The following is a 17,305-nucleotide window of genomic DNA, read 5'->3' as shown; positions in this document are numbered from 1 at the left end:
TATATATATATATATATATATATATAATATGTAAAAATAAGGAAATAAGGAAATAAATAAATCCATCTATTCCATCCATCCATCCATGATGGTCTAAGCTATTATTATATAAAGCTATTATGTAATTTGCATGCAATTCTAATGTTTGCATATGCTTTTCAGCATGATATCCTAAATAAAAATCAATAAATTGCATTAAAAATACAAATGCAAAACTGAGAACTACAATCCCTAACAACAGTGTGTTTATTTCAGTGTATGAACATGTTTATCCTCAGTGGTTTGAAGTGCTGCTTCTTTTCTTTCTTTAGTTGCGGTTGAGGTGGTATTTCTGCCTTAATGTTGCGATGTTTGTCAGTTGTTTGACGTTAATTAGGCATGTCTTTAGACTACCAACGAATAAGGCCCAGCACCAGGGAAGATCTTGCTCCGGGCCCCCAAACAAACCAGAAATAGCGTCTGTTTCTCACCAGGATGTGAAGTACACGAGGAGCATCTGATTAAAGAGATACTGAGACCACGAGTCTGTAAAACAGCACCATACACACATACTGTAAATTACATCAAGTCACAGAAATTTAACTGATACTGGGTTTGATGTATTGTTGACATAATAATAAACACAAATTACATTTATGGAATGTTAATGTTCAGACATTCACAGTTTGAGACCTTTAAACCAATTACATTTACATTTAATCATTTAGCAGACGCTTTTATCCAAAGCGACTTTCAAATAAGGCAAAACACAAGCTATTTATCATAGAGGAGCCAGCGACATTAGCAGTGCCATAATACTGAATTTGAAGAGTAAACAAAAGCTAGAGCAGAGGTGCGACTGCAGAAGTAAAAAAAAAAAAAAAGAGATTTGAATTTGAATTTGATTAGGATGTCAGTGGAACAAGACTGAGAGGGGTGAAACATGGGCCGTCACCGGCCGGTTAAAGACCAAATACACTGGTGTTCTCAAATTGTGCTAGGTTTAATTGAGCTACTTTGAAGGCTGGCCAATACAGCACTGCAGTAGTCCAGTCTTAAGATGACAAAATCCTGGATGGATGTGACCATGTGCACACTAGAACACCCTAACAAACACAGAGAAACCAACTAACAACCATTCAGAACATTTTAGCAACTGCACAGCCTAGCAAAGCCAACATACTGTTATTGTACAAACCGGAGTTAGTTTTTTTCAATGTCTTAAATCAGTCATTCTGCCATTCAAATCAGTATCTGTCTGATCTGTTTCAGAGATCAGAGTTTTTTTTTCATAGAAGACACTGAAAAATGTCATAGACTTCCATTTAAACTTTTTGAATTCCAAATCCTTAATGCAGTATAAATGCCTAACATTGTATAAACTTCAAATGTCAAGATTGTTATAGACTGTTATATACATAGTTATGTACACTACCGTTCAAAGGTTTGGAGTCAGTAACATTTTGAAAAATGTTTGTCTCTTACACATATACATACATATGCATACATATACATATTTATAGATATATATCAACCTGGTCTCATAAAAATACGTACCTCTGGGTACTTTTCTGCAACACAGTTTTTACGTACCTTACTGCACGTTTCATATTTTATTGACTTACATTCATAGAATGTATTTAAAATGCAACTATGACATTGTCATCATAACATTCTGAACATTACTCTTTCTTACATCTATTTGCATACAGAATTCAGACTGGTCTCTCCTGTCTTGCCTATAATCACAGCAGTGTTGTATTGCATGTTTATTTTTATGCATAGCTGGCAGAAAATCAGACGTGTGCTGATTACCATGATGACATCAAGCGACTCTGATGCGGTATTTCTTATCACAAAACCAATTCAAGCTTAAAACTCAAACACTATTCATTTTGCTGCCTTGAAAGCACTGACATATCCTTTAGAAAATGCAAATCTAGTTGTTTTCTCCTCTGTTATCATCACAATCTCTTCTGCCTCCTAATCAGAGGATAACGTACTACAGATATGGATTAATTTAGCAATTTCAATACATCATTTAGGAAGCAACGAGAAAAAAGAGATGTTTAATAAGGTCTGCCACCAGAGAGAGCTCTAAGCTCTATCCAGGGCCATTTTGCTGTTTTGAGTGTGTTTTTCAATGCGTTTGAATGAAAGGCAAGTGTACTGAGCTGTTTGCTTGCAGTGATTCGCTCCATTTACCAACAAAGCCGAAACACTGACCAAGCATTCCTGTAAAAACACACACACACACACACACACACAAACATGCAGGTCTGAAGACATCACACAGACATGAATAAACGAATAGCGACCTAAGTTAACATTAAGATCTTCACTCAGAATTCACTTCACTTAAAGAATCTCCCAGTGCCACTGCTTTAGCAGACTGAATGCACATATTTCTTTGTATCCATCTTTTTTCTCCCCTCCTCCAATTCTTCACCTGATTTGTTCCTCAGCAGTGCAACCCAACGGGGATGTGTAAGACTTTAATTATCTATATAGAATAGGGCTTTGTGAACAGGTACTCCTCCGCAGATCCTTTCATACTCCCTGTCCTCCCCTCATCCTTTCTTTCTGATGTCATAGAGACCCTGCCTCAGCACCTCTCTCACCGATGTTACAGCGTGTGTGTCTGACACCGAGAGAGTGTTCAAATGAGAGAGAAAAGACAATTAGTACAGTTTAATCCGTTTTTTAGAGCGCTGAGCACATTTGAATTGTAAAGGGAGATTCGTGAACAAAGAGAAAGTTTTCTATTATAAAACAGACTCACACACACATACGATTTCAGAGCGAACTATTCTAGAGGTATTAAAACGGTCTCTAAATACAAAAGCACACACACACATCCACATACTGACACATATGTGTCCCCTCCCCCTCACAAAGGCGGCATTTCTCCAGAGGATCTGTTTCAATCTCCAAAATAAATCCAAATCCAGATATATCAGCACGTCAGCAGGCCCTTACGTATTCAACCCACTGCCTCTATTCTTCTCTCTCAATACAGCTTTCTTCCGCTGACAGCGGGATCAAACTCCGTCAGACCCCTGGGATATCATGTGTGAAAATCGTACGCATCACATGACTTCCTGTTGGTATGTGACTATAGTACAAGGCTGATTAACAGTGGTGGGCGGTTTTGGAGATTAAATTACATTAGGATGGACTGAAGAGTCAATAGGATTGTCAGTTCAGTTCAGTCAAATGTGAGAACCAGTGCAGTTTTCCTGTCTGGCTGGTTAGCAAAAGTATCTTTGTATTCTGTATTGTATGGCAAGCAATATATAAAATTAATTTATTATACATATGTATACAGTTCAAAAGTTTGGGGTCGGTAATATTTTTTCATGTTTTTGAAAGAAGTCTCATCAAGTGCTCACCAAGGATTCATTAATTTTTTTTTAATCAAAAATACAGTAAAACAGTAATATTTTGAAATAACTCTCTTCTATTTTAATATATTTTATAATGTAATTTATTCCTCTAAAGACAAAGCTGAATTCTTAGCAGTCATTACTCCAGTCTTCAGCATCACATGATCCTTCAGAAATCATTTTAATACATGGATCATAATATATATATATATATATTGTGATCCATGTATTAAAAAGATACGGGTTTGGAATGACATGAGGGTGAGGGTGAATAGTTGACTATTCCTTTAAAGGCATCTTTTCTTTTTATGTTTGAATTTAATAGGATTCACACTCTCTTCAGTTTCCTTCAGCTTCTAAGAGCCATCAATGAGGACTGTGAGTTCAAATCCCCAAAGGAAAGATAATACACTCTGGATATCTGACAAACTGCCAGGATGGACACAAATGAGGTGTTTTTGGGCTGCAAATCTGATTTGATCTGATTATTTGTCGAGCTCAGGCTAGGAAAAGACATAAAAATGGCAGATTGTTTAAGTATGTGTAACCCCCAGCAGTTTGTAGATGATTGACTGTGAAATGCTCTGTGTTTGACACGTGTGAGTGTGTGTGTTTAATACTCCTCTTTTTTGAATGCAGGTGAGTATGAGTCTGTTAACAGACGGTGGTTTATATGTATGGTTTAAGCTACGCCTGAAACTAAACCTCAGCAGAAGGAAGGATGGGTGTTGTGGAATGTCAGTTGAAAGAATTTCGTCTTACTAAAGTGAAGGACAGAAAGGACAACGATCAAACAATTTAGAGAGATGCAGTTGTGGGATACACAGTCAAGGGTTAAGCATCAAAGAGTGGGACAAAGATGGTTTCAGGTAGAGAGTGAAATGACACTTTATTTGTTGTGTCTCTGTGCAAGAACAGGCAAATTATTACATATGCCATTTATCGCCACATCTACATAAAAGACTTTGGACTATCTACATAAAATCTGTGTCCATTTTTCTGTTATTCTGGCCAAGACCAGCCAACTTAGACAGAAAGATACTGTCTGGATGACATATGTGACCCTGGACCACAAAACCAGTCATAAGTGTCAATTTTTCAATATTCATCTGAAAGCTGTATAAATAAGCTTTCCATTGATGTATGTTTTGTTATGATAGGACAATATTTGGCTATGTATTTTTGGCTATTGCTACAAATATACCCCAGTGACTTAAGACTGGTTTTGTGGTCCAGGGTCACATATACATTACGCTTTAACTGCATAGGAAAATGCAGCTCAGACATTCTGCTAAATCTCTCTAATCATACGGGTTGGGAACGACATGTGGGTGAGTAAATGATCACAGAATTTTGGGTGAACTTTCCTTTTAAAGGGCATGCCAAAAATTTCCAGCACATGAAAGGTCGTGGCAGCTCTAACAGGGTCATATGCATGATTAGAAACCGTGGCCCAAAATGTGGGACAAAGGACTCTGGATTGGAGTGAACACTTCAGAATAGAGATAAAGCGACCTCTACGTCTAGTCATTCCTCTTTTACACTCTCTCTCTTTCTCAAATTAAGCTGAAAATGTATGTGCTATAAATTATGAAGCGGATAACTAGGTTGCTGTTCATTGGCTGTTACGATCCCTCATTTGTCTACTGCACATTGCATACCAATGTTTATTAAACAAAGATTAGATTTGAATTAACAAGAAATGGCATAAAAAATAATCATTTAATTCATCATTTAATCCACAGCTGTGGCCAGATAGCTGAAATGGGCTTGTAAACCACAAATATCTGGTTCCAGGCTATTTAGCCCAACATCCTAAAAGCAGAAACATAGCTTTTGCACAAATCCACTGCTTTTGTACTGTTCCTTTAAGGATATCAGTGTCCAATCTTACCCAATAATAAATTGAGATGTTTATTTAGAGAAATGCCCTCATCTCCCAATGGTTGCTTAGCAACAACTGTATTATTTTGGGCAAGGGTGATTAATATTAAGAAGTGTTCTCTGAATACCTCTGCACAAATCCTCCCCACTTTTGCGTTAACATACGTGTGTGTTTCTGTGTGTGCGGTTTGTGCCATCTGTGAGGAAGCAAAGCAAAGACACACAGTGAATACATTTCAATTAAGTTATATTATATTTAGTTAACCCGCATGTTCATTTGAGATTGACTTTACTTTTTTGTTGTTTTTATGACTCAGAAGCCCCAATGACTCACATAAATTAAAAATAATAATAGTAGTTATAAAAATAACAAATTAATTAGCTCATCTGAGCTAATCACAATCCAGTAGGTATATTGAGGCTTTCCCCCTCTGTTTTGCCACACTTTTCAGAAATCTAACTAGCATCCATTTCAGTAACTTCACTTCTGTTCACAATCAGTATTGTATAAAGCGCTATATAAATAAACGTGACCTGTTTAGTGTCGAGTGGACCCCTCCAAAAAACATTTCTGAAAAATACAATAAAAGAAATTAAAATAAACAACTGACAGGACTGTATCAAAAAAGTTAGCATGTGAAATTTCATTGCATTTATGAATGCTTTGTATCTGGGTTCTCTGAGACTACAAACAAAAGTAATGAAGCACTTTTTCATCAAAGGATGGTTGATGCATGTTATCAAGCTGACATTTTGTTTCTAATCAGATCTCAAAAGATTAGAACAAGCAATGGAGTTTCAACCAGATATTTCAATGTTTATTGGTATATTTTCGAGCCCTTAGGGGCTCTAAGAGCCCATACAGAACATGAAGGTTAAGATGAACTCTCATCAGTCCAATTCAATATAATACAAATAGATAGTCAAGTCTTTCCTGCATTGTTGCTTTCTATTTGTTCATCTTGGCTGGCGACTGCATAAAGACACAGGAAGAAAGGTCACCTTTTTTTCCCTCTTTTCATGTTGAATGTGAGTCAGCCCAGTCTCTTTCTGTCTCATTTCTTCCCACTTTCTTTGTTTGTCTGCGATATTTGAGTTGTGTTTATGTGTGTGTGCGCACACATAAGAGTGTGTGAGTTCCCCTGTTGTCATTAATAATGTTTGGATGTGATGGGTTCACACACAGCACACTCTATCTGTCTCTCTCTATCCGTCACTCATCATCCCATCATCCCATGCTCTCACATCATCATCTGTTTCGCATCTATGGCAGGGAGCATGAAAAATGATTTCGATAGCTCATCTCTCATTATAGCAAAGTAATGGCCATATACATCATACATATCGCATAGTATTACACAGTAGCATCAACAAATGCTGGGAATAACTAGTATTAGACCAGCAATATCCTCTTACCTGCTATATACTTATAAAACTGCATGTGTTTAAGTTTGCATGTGTGTGTGTGTGTGTGTGTGTGTCTGTATCTGTGCGTGTCCAATAAGATTTCTGTAGGAAGTGCTCAGCGAGGAGCGATTCCCTCCTGAAACGTTCTAAAAGCATTAAATATTCTTCCACCAGCTCAGAATTCTGTCTCCATCTCTCAGAACCTCCTTTCATGTTCTTTAATGCTCTTCTTTCCTTCAAAGTCACTCTCTCTCATTTCCACTGAATTTCTTTAATCATGTCACCTGCAACCCACACCTGCATACCACACATTTGAACCAGTATATCTAAAATTAAAATTATTATTTTATTATTTATTCTATTTATTCCATTTTTTATTTAAATTTTCTTTAATTTATCATTTTTAATGTTTTGTACATTTAATGTTATAGCTGAATGATTTCTGTCAAATTTATTGATACTTTATTTGCTCTGTATTAAATTTTTGTATTTAATTCATTAATTATATTGAATTAATATAAAAAAAAATTTCTACAAAAGTAGAAGTTTCACAAATAAATAAATATCTTTGAAATATATGAAATATGTTTAAATTCATTAAATGCATTTGATAGCGGTGACCTAAAAAAGATTTATTTTTCTTGGAGCGGGTCGCTTTAAGGCACACATTATGTTGAGATCCCCTGATCAGCAGGAAAATACTTGTTTTATCCCAATTATCATATACTTTCACTCATAGAATAAGAACAATAGAATAAGAACAATTGACTGAAAACTGAATGCCTGAATGATGCTACTCCTTGCCACCAGGTGTCATTATAAGTCTAAGACGGCATACAAATTTACTGAGAAAAGATTTAATATTAGCCTACTTCTTCACTACAATTGTAAGTTAATTTAAATTAAAATACTATTTAGATTCTCATGATTCTGCAAAGGATTTAGAAATACAAAAATGTAGTTTTTTCAATTGAATTGAAACTGAATTGAGAAAGAGAGATGAAACTGAACAGTTTCAACGATATTCACAACACAACAAAGTTCGACTCTGCTGGGTTGTATTATATGAATTCAGCTACCAACGCACTCACCGTCTAAACCTATAAATTACTCATCATGTGGTCAGTGTGTCTCCATTCGATGAGTGGTGTCCTGCTCTCTCTCTCTGCTCATTCTGAAGACAGAACATGGTCAGAGCCGCCACAATATGCTCCAATCTGCTCATGTTTCCAACATGCCTGGATCCAAAGTCTCCGCCAAACAAACAGACGCGGCTCCATCCACCACACACACACACACGGTTCAGTTCAATGCACACGCTAACAGACCAGCGCACATGCGCGAACAAGCACATCTCTGTCCGTTACATATATTAAAGCGGACGGTATGCGTGTGTTAACATGCACAAGGAGCTCGGATCAACACACACACGCACAGTGAAATCCAAAAGAAGGCCCGCTTAATGTTTCGGCACCATATGGAGCGGCTATTGTGGGGAGACAACAGCAGATAATTAGCATAGAGGATTTGCATTTATGAGAACGACTTCCATTCAGAGCGTAAACAACATAGCATCATAATGCTGACTATAGCAGCTATCTGTCTAGCAGGGGAACTCCTTTCTCAGGCGTTAACACACACACACACATACACAAATGCTGCTGCTGCTGAGTTAGCGCATAACTGCATGAGTTTAAACATTCTTGATGAGTCTCTTTTAGTAACAGTTTGACGTCTTTTCAATAACAAAAACAGTTCACATTTTTGAAACTGTTTTGCTTGTGTTTTTGTGAGTAAATCCATTACAATGACTCTCTTTTTACTTACACAATTTCTTGCACAAACACAATGCAAATACATAAACCACACCGGCTGTGTTCAGAATAGAATACTACCATGCTGCTTACTCTGCAGTATACTGTATACTGCCTATTACAGTATTTCAAAAAGACAGCACACAGAGTTTCACTATAATAAGAGGAAAATTCATGGATTAAAAGTGAATTGTGCCCATTATTTGCATGCTCTTTCTGCTATTGCCAATTCAGTAACTAAATTTAAGTGCTATGTTGTGGAGGGTGCAGCAGTGTTGGGGATTTTTAGCTGGGATTGTAGAGCAATTGGCTCTTTAAAATGCCAAAAGTGCATTCCGCTGCACCAAACACCTGGATATATGCCCAGTTATAAAGCTTTTCTACATAATTTCATCATTATTTGATGAATTAATTGCTGCCATGATCAATAAAAAATGTTCACAAACATCTCTTTAAAGTAGTATTCAATTTACTGCCAGCTTTCCATAAGCAGTATGCCAAACAAAACATTATTGTCAGTGCTATTTGATGCAAACTTTAATTGCATCAAACAGCACTGACATTTGTAGATTTGGTACATATAACTATGCATCATACATGGTGCCATTTAAAAATTTAGGGTGAGTACAATTTATTTATTTTTGTCAAAGAAACTAATACTTTTATCAACGATGCATTAAATTGCTAAAATTGACAGCAAATACTTTTACATTGTTACAGAAGATTTCTATCCTAAATAAATGCTGCTGGTCTTTTGCTATTCTTTTTTTTTATTAAAGAATTCTGAAAAAAAAACCAACAACATAAAAAACTATCACAGTTTCCACAAAAATATCAAGCAGCAAAGCTGTTTTCAACATTGACAATAATAATACCTCCAGATCAGTATATTTAAATACTGCTGGTTGCTGAAAATTCATCTTTGTCATCACAGGAATGAATCACTTTTTAAAATATATTAAAATAGAAAACACATATTCTACATTGCAATAGTATTTCACCATATTTCAGTTTTTATTGTATTTTATTGTCATTATTGTACATTATAATCAATTATATGCCTTGGCTAGCATAAGAGACTTTCAAAAACATAAAAAAAATAATCACTGACCCCAAACTTTTAAATGGTAGCATACATCGATATAGCGTATAGCACCTGGCAGAAGCACCATTCATCACTAGTGCCCCCCTAAAAAAAAAGAAAGAAATTGAGCCCCCTCAAGATGGCCTTGGCACTTGGTTATTTTAAGAAGTGAGTGATATGGCAAGAAAATGCAGGATTTCATTCAGAAACACTTTGGCTAAAATGGTGCAACTGTTTGAATGTTTAATTCAGTGAGCATTCTTTCTATTTCCATTCTTAATCCAGGTTTATGCAAACATTTTGGCAGACCCTTCAAAAAATGAGTCAACCAGACAAATCATGAAAAACCCTGACTGATATCGCCTCCGGTTCTTTTGTCACCCTGGATATAGAAGGTCAAGTCGAGGGTAGTGCATCATGGGATACAATATTCCATGCACTATGCTCTGGCTCTATACTGCACATTTTAACAAATAGCAGGTTATCCGGGTAATCCATGCATTCAGAAAATGTGCATACTGTGCACAGCATATTACATATTACGTTCTTTCAAAAATAATACCCCCCCCAGCATACACGTACACAAGCAGAGGCTGTTCTTACCGAGCTGCACATCCATGGTGAGAAGCTTGTTTTCAGAGGGAAACAGAATCCTGGGGGGCTCTTCAGTCAGAGGAGCTGAAACACACACACAGAGCGTTATTATTACTAAGTGACATCAAGCACCTCTGATGAAGCACACACTGTCTCCCTCTCTCTGCCCACACATTCGTGATTGGATGAGTAAACTCCAGCATCTCGCCATCAACATCTCAGCGAGAATTGTCTTGGTCTCCCCAGTGCTCTCGTTTCTGTTCTTCTTGACTTTTTTCCCCCTATCCATCAATCCTCCCCACATCCCTCTCTCTTCAGATCTTCCTCTACACATGTGGGCACGATGCTCCAAATTCCAGCTCATTTCCTTCGAGTCAGAGTTGTGTACGTGTCTCTCTCTCTCTGGTGATTATGCTGACTGTGTTTGTTCAGTTGGCTTTTCTCAAGCACAGGATTGCTGTAGGTAATACTACACGCACCATGTCACTGTGGCTGCATACGTGTGCGTTTGCATTCAGCTTCATGTAACTCTTAAATCTCGAGGATGTATATTTGTGTGTGTTTGTCGCGGCTCTAGATTGGTTCTGGGTTGCAAGTGTGTGTGTGTGTGTGTGTGTGTGTGTGACGTGGGGGGTGCACTTAATAGACAGCGAGCTGGTGGAAGTTTAAGCCGCGCGATCGCTCATCCAAAATCCAATTTTCACTCGGCGGAGAAAAGCGCACTGGCCCCTCCCGACGGATTATTCCGGGTGACTGACGGATAGCACACAGCAAATTAATGAATTACGCTTCCGGAATATACACATCTCGCTGCTGACTTATGCTGCACATTTCCCGGTTAAAGTTGTAAAGGGAATGGACATATTAGTTCACTGGAAGTGGATGGTATGACTAAAATCGTAAATCACTGTGTAAGAAAACCAATATCACAGTAATGGTATATCACAATGTAGCTGTATGATGGAAATTTAACAATAAATAACATTAGTCATGTGGTAGTGCTTGTTTTTGGATAAGCATATTAACAATTTTTATACTTATTGTAAAGGAATACCCTATAAGTTTTTATTATCTGAAACGTGCTGAAATTTATATTCTACAGTGACTTATATAAAGCAATTAACATCAAGCATGCAAAACATGCACAAAATGGACACAGTTACATTCATGCTGAATGAAAGAGGTACCTGAGCATTTTTAATGGTGCATTTTCCATATGCCGGCCCAGTAGTTCCAGTTTCGTTTTAAATAAATTTGTTGTGGGCTTAACGTCTATAAGAAATGTAGTTTATAATGAATGCCATTATAATTTTTTTTAATACTTATATTTTTCATTCCTGTCCTGAAAACCATTACATTTAAAGGATTTGGGGGAATTAAAATGCTTATAGTGTTTATAGTATAAACATTTAATGACTGGTATTTTACATTATTTCTGAATGTGACAATAAAATGTGGCTTATCTGTGTTTTTTCTCTCTCAAAAATTCAGTTTTGACCCATGTGCGACCTGTTTTCTGGAAAATATGGTAGTTCAACAAAAAAAATATTGTTTACCTATTATCATATTGTTCCAAACCTGTATGACTTTCTTCAGTGGAACTCAAAACTCTAGTATTTTTTTTTTTTCAAACTGAAGCTATCAAGCTTCAAAAAGGACACCAAAGCGCCAACTCGTGTTCTATTTTTTTTTTAAAAGTCATATGATAAGTCTTTGTTTAAGAAATAGTTTTGTTTAAGACTGAAATTTAAGTTGAGTTGGATCTTTTGTAATGAATCAGCTGATCCCGTTCACAAACTGGACGGATATGATTCTTGAAACTATAGCCCTATTCGAACAGTAATTGTTTCCCATTGGGATGAATGTAGAAATAAATTTGCATGGCTCCTTGGTAGTAAAACTCATGCGTTCAGAAGATGATTTATTGAAGGAGGTGGAGGAGTTTATTGGTGGAGGAGTGAGTTTTGTGATTCTACATTCGCAGAAATGCGCTTCTCATGTGGTCAGTCATATGTTCAACATTCATTTAAATATCCTATTTAACATTAGGAAAATTGACACGCTATGGTTTAAACACAACCTCTTATTTACATAAGGCAAACATTTGACCCAGTTAGTTGACTAGTAAATTGATTTAAGAAATAAAAGTCTATTTTTAAAATGCATGCACATAGTGAGGCACAACAGTTACTGTACGGCGCATGGCAGTGGTCAAAAAAGCATTTACAAAATAACTTTTTAATTGATCCCATTTGGTAAACTCAGAGATGTGGATTGAGACAGCAAAAACATTACCACACAACCTTGGTGTTTGTCAACAACAGTCAGTAATTAATCCAGGAATTTTTATGTGGGAAGCATCATTCTGGATTCGGGAGGTAATAAAATCACTGACTAGCCCCTGTAAATGTTAAAAAATACCCTACGTCCATGTAAATAACAAGATTAACTGTGGCCTGATTCTTCTTCACAAAACCATCAATGATTTCAGAATAGCTGTAATACAGAACACCTTTACTGTACTTTTTTTTCTTGCAACCTTCAGTCTCCATTCATTGTAATTGCATGGGAAATGCAGCCAGCACAGCCTTCAGAATAATCCTTTTGTGTTCCATGGAAGAAAGAAAGTCATACAGGTCTGAAACAACATGGGGGTGAGCAAATGATGAAAAATAATTCGCAATTTTAGGGTAAACTATTCCTTTAAAATATATATTTTTAAGAATATGAGGGTCTTTGATATGCCTGTCAAGACTGTAACTATCATAACATGCTTTAAACGCAGCTAGAGGACGCGTGGAGATTGAGAGGATGAGAGAAAAGAGAGAAAGCGAGAGAGAGAGAGAGAGAGAGAGAGAGAGAGAGAGAGGATGAGTCACCATACAAATTGCTTGCTGTCTGGTAGAACAATTACACAGCTATAATCTAAGCAATGAGCAATGTAGTTTCACCATGACTCGAACCCACAACCATGACAAACACCCTCAATATGAAGATGCTATCATCTCTATGTCTAAAAGTAAAAAGAGAAAGAGAGAGACAGAGAAGAGAATTCACTAAGATTGAATTGCACCCACTGACAGCACCATTTATTTGCGAACACTGTCTGCGTTGTTTTAGCTCCCAATTCACTAGCGCCCACAGAATCGGTGCTGAATTTTGATAGAAATGAGGTGTTTGCGCTAAAAAGAATCAAAACGATTCGTTAGAAGCTGTTTTTCTTTTTTGCCTTGAAATACTGGATGCAAAAATGGCGTGACTGTTTTGTGAATTTGTCCCTGAGAGAGAGGAATACAGAGGGAGATGAAAAGAGAGAGATAGAGTGTAAATCGGGGTTGGCTCAGAAGCAAGGGATGAGTGTGACGGAAAGATGGTGTGATACAGAAAAGGAGAGAAATAAAAACACTCAGGCCAGCGCGGTGGGGAGACTGGTTACACTCAGCAGGGGAGAAGACACACAGATACATATACACACACACACACACACACACAGAGATACATATACACATGGACACACACGTAAGCACACATTCAAACACGTAAGCACACATTCAAACACACGTTTCATAAATGTATATGGCCCGAAAAAATAACAGGGCATGCTTAAAATTGTATACTACGCATTAGATAACTACACATTTACAAGTTGGAAGTCTGAATACGAGTGGTGTTCTGTTGCACTTTTCCAGGCAGGATGTTGGACATTCTGTTTTTCTGAGTTGAATGGGACACAGCACCTGGACATGGGAGGCACCTGTGTGAAATTGAGGGGAACTGACTCTACTTCCACTAAAATGATCTTGGAATCAGTTGGTTAAAAGTAATAGAAAAATATGTTGCAATTGCTCATTCAATTACATTCATAAATTGTTTAGTGTGTATTTTTTTGGATCATCAGTCAACAAATGTCATGATGTCAGGATGATCGCAGACACAGAGGTGCAGCTTTAATTTAACAGAATTTAATTTAAACCGTCACATTCATACATGATCAATTCAAGTCATTTCAAGTTTACTTTGATTTGAACCTGACAGAAAGTTATGTCATCTGAGTTAGAGAGTTATTCACTTTGTAATTAGTCTGTCCGTCCATTTCCTCCAGTTTGCCCCATTCATGCGGATGTGTGGAACACTGCGATACGACCCATATTTCAGCCAAGATTCCGAAATAATTGTTTTGTGCTATGTATTTTCATTCTCAAATGTTGCCACAGATGTAGGACTCAGACATTTGTTAAAATCTCTCTCTATCGTAGTTCATATTGCATAACTCTTTGTAGCCAGTATGCAGTGTGCAGTGCAGGGTAAATAATTCACATGGCCCTCTGACTACTGTAACACTATTTTTCCATTACAGATAAACCCAAAACAAGGGAACGGCTAATCAAAATCATGCACCTTAAATGGCCTGAGAACCGTATACACAGATGTAACGCACACCTTATGTAGCAGCAGCTTAAGCTACAAGATAAACCCTGTGTGATCTTTAGCCTGCAAAAGTGTCCTAGCATTAGCCAGAGAGCACGGTTCGCTGGTGAAACTAGGGCACATTTGATACTTGCGAGGACACGAGAATGTATTCATTGAGATCACTGCAGCACACTGCGCTGGATACGAATCACTTTTGTAGAGCATTCAGAATATCTGACTCTATTTTCAGTGATGACAGAGATTTTCATGCTGTGCATTATTCCTGTTCAGATGTCCTTGAGAAATAAACTGTGAGATAAAAGGAAGCTCTGAGGGGAAGATCTACTGGAGTGGAATGTAAAAAAGGTGGAATGTGTATTACTGTCGTGTGTGTGCAGGGCCGGAGCTAATGGGGTGAAAGGTGGGAATGATTCTAAGGAACTAAATGTCCAGAGGGGCCCATAAGAATTGAGACAGGATTGATGTAGCATCTGGTATAATTATTTGAATATATTTTACATTACAATATGGCAAAAAAAAAAAAAAAAAAAACACAAATCATGCTTTAACTATTTTTACTCAGTCATTCAAGTTATTTAATATGTGGTCGCCTAAACCTAAATGAGATATATTACATTTTGTAGTATATATTACTAATATAATAACAATTGATGTGAAATCCATTATAAATAATACAATGTATTTTATATCAAAATATGTAATAAAATAATTAATGCACAAATTGTCTATTGCAATCCATGGTCCCTTCCACCTGAATGAAAAATGTTGTAATACATTTTAACATTATTAATATAATACAAATTAATGTAGAATTCTGTATAATTAATTTGTATTTTACATCTACATGTGTCACAATAATGAAAACACAAATCAGTTCCCTCTACCTAAATTAAAACATTTTCATATTATTATAACAACTGATCCAGTATAATTAATTGAATGTATTATAAATGTTTATCAAAATATGTCATAAAACAATTAATACACAATTTATGCATTTCAATCCATGGTCCCTTCCACCTGAATGAAAAATATTAAATTTAGTAATTTATTTTAATATTATTAATATAATACTAACTGATGCAGGGTCCTAAATAATTATTCATTAAATGTATTTTCCATACAATGTGCCAAAATAATGGCATAAATTGGTGCCCTGAATCTAAATGAAAAATATTACATTTTATATTATATTATTATTATTATTATTATTATAATGGTTTAAAATCCATTATAATTAATTCTATGTATTAAAAATATGCATCAAAATATGTCATAAAATAATTAGTCTACAAATTGTGCATTTCAATCTGTGGTCATGCCACCTAAATTTAAAAATATATATAAAATTATGTTTATATTTGTATAAGAAAATAAACTGGATTCTGGTCACCTGCTAGCTATGCCCTACGTCAACAGAATGTCCCCAACATGACAGAAAATAAACATGTGTGTGTGTGTGTGTGATTGGGTGACTAAAAGAGAATTAAGTTGTTGCACTCTCACTTAACGGCATCTGTAATTAATCCTTAATTAAATATGATTACATAACTCTCTACTGATTACAGGCACATGTGCACACACACACCGACACTCACACACACAAAACACACACACACTTATCTTGCCCTGATTAGACTTGACAGATGCAAGGTGTTGGGAGCATGTGTAAAGAACGTGCAATGGCAGCCCCAGTGCACTATAGGGGATTTTAAGACAACGGGGGCTTCAATCAACATGGAGATCAATAGATAAACAAACAAAACGCACTCTTACCCGTGTATCATCTTGTAACCACTTAATACCTACCCTGCCACTCAGCAACGCTTCCCTAGCGGACTACAGTACCCACAAACCCTTCTGTCGTCTATGGGTGACTGGATTGAATCTGGGTGACTGCCCTCATCTGACCGTTTCCATGGAGATTCAGTGGGAAGGGCACAGGTTGGTACAGGTGGGAGAGGTAAAGAAAGGTTGGCACTGTCCCTGAATCACTCCACCGCAAGTCCCTCCCGGGCACACACGCTTACACGCTTACACTGCTCCAAACCTGCCGTTGGCATGGACACCACGCAAGTGTCCATGGAAACCACATTGTCTGTACTAAAATAGCAATAGGAAATGCAAGCTACTTTTGGAAACTGTTTTTCAGCAAGCATTACTTCAACCAGATCGCACTAACACAGAACTCTGCATCCGGAAGCTGGACGCCTCTTCTAAAATTTCTTAGCAGAAAAAAAAGTGAGGGAGATGGGAGATTATAGGGGTCTTTTTTCTCAGGTTAACTTAATTAAAAGTCTCCATTTTCTCTCTATTTTAATCGCACTGCTGTCTAGAACAAATCAAAATATTAAAGATTTGTGGTTTAATTTTTTTATAGGGGAAATTACTGTAGTTTCAAGGATTTCTATTTTACTGAGACATGAAACCAATAAAAGAGCATTTCACATAGCCTACGGTTACCAAGGCATGCTCAAAGTAAAGGCCTGAAGTAAAATAAAATAATAATGAATAACCAGAATAATGAATAATTCAATTATGTGGTAGTTTTGATAAACTGAAGGGTGCTAGAAAATGTGTTAGAAAGTGCCAGAAATTCTTCTTTAGCTGAAACTGTTATATAATAAATAATATTATATTTTTAATATGTAATATAAAAACATTATATTACATTATATTATATTATACAAAAGTGTATTGTTTATATATATATATATATATATATA

At 36.4% G+C, this 17,305-nt stretch overlaps 1 protein-coding gene across 1 annotated transcript in view; it reads right to left on the bottom strand.

The window, feature by feature from the left end:
• The window catches only part of LOC107720136 (interleukin-1 receptor accessory protein-like 1-A), a 49,601-nt gene that overhangs the window by 6,447 nt on the left and 25,849 nt on the right, over positions 1 to 17,305 (bottom strand). Inside the window, exons 5-6 of the mRNA XM_016527765.1 lie at positions 10,158 to 10,232; positions 471 to 525 (exon numbers count right to left, since the gene is read on the bottom strand). Coding sequence (XP_016383251.1) covers positions 471 to 525; positions 10,158 to 10,232 — 130 coding nt within the window. The remainder of the gene's footprint in view (positions 1 to 470; positions 526 to 10,157; positions 10,233 to 17,305) is intronic.

This window comes from Sinocyclocheilus rhinocerous, unplaced genomic scaffold (assembly GCF_001515625.1).
Source record: "Sinocyclocheilus rhinocerous isolate Xijiao unplaced genomic scaffold, SAMN03320098_v1.1 scaffold631, whole genome shotgun sequence".
NCBI classification, from domain to species: Eukaryota; Metazoa; Chordata; class Actinopteri; order Cypriniformes; family Cyprinidae; genus Sinocyclocheilus; species Sinocyclocheilus rhinocerous.
This window is presented reverse-complemented; position numbering and strand designations above follow the sequence as displayed.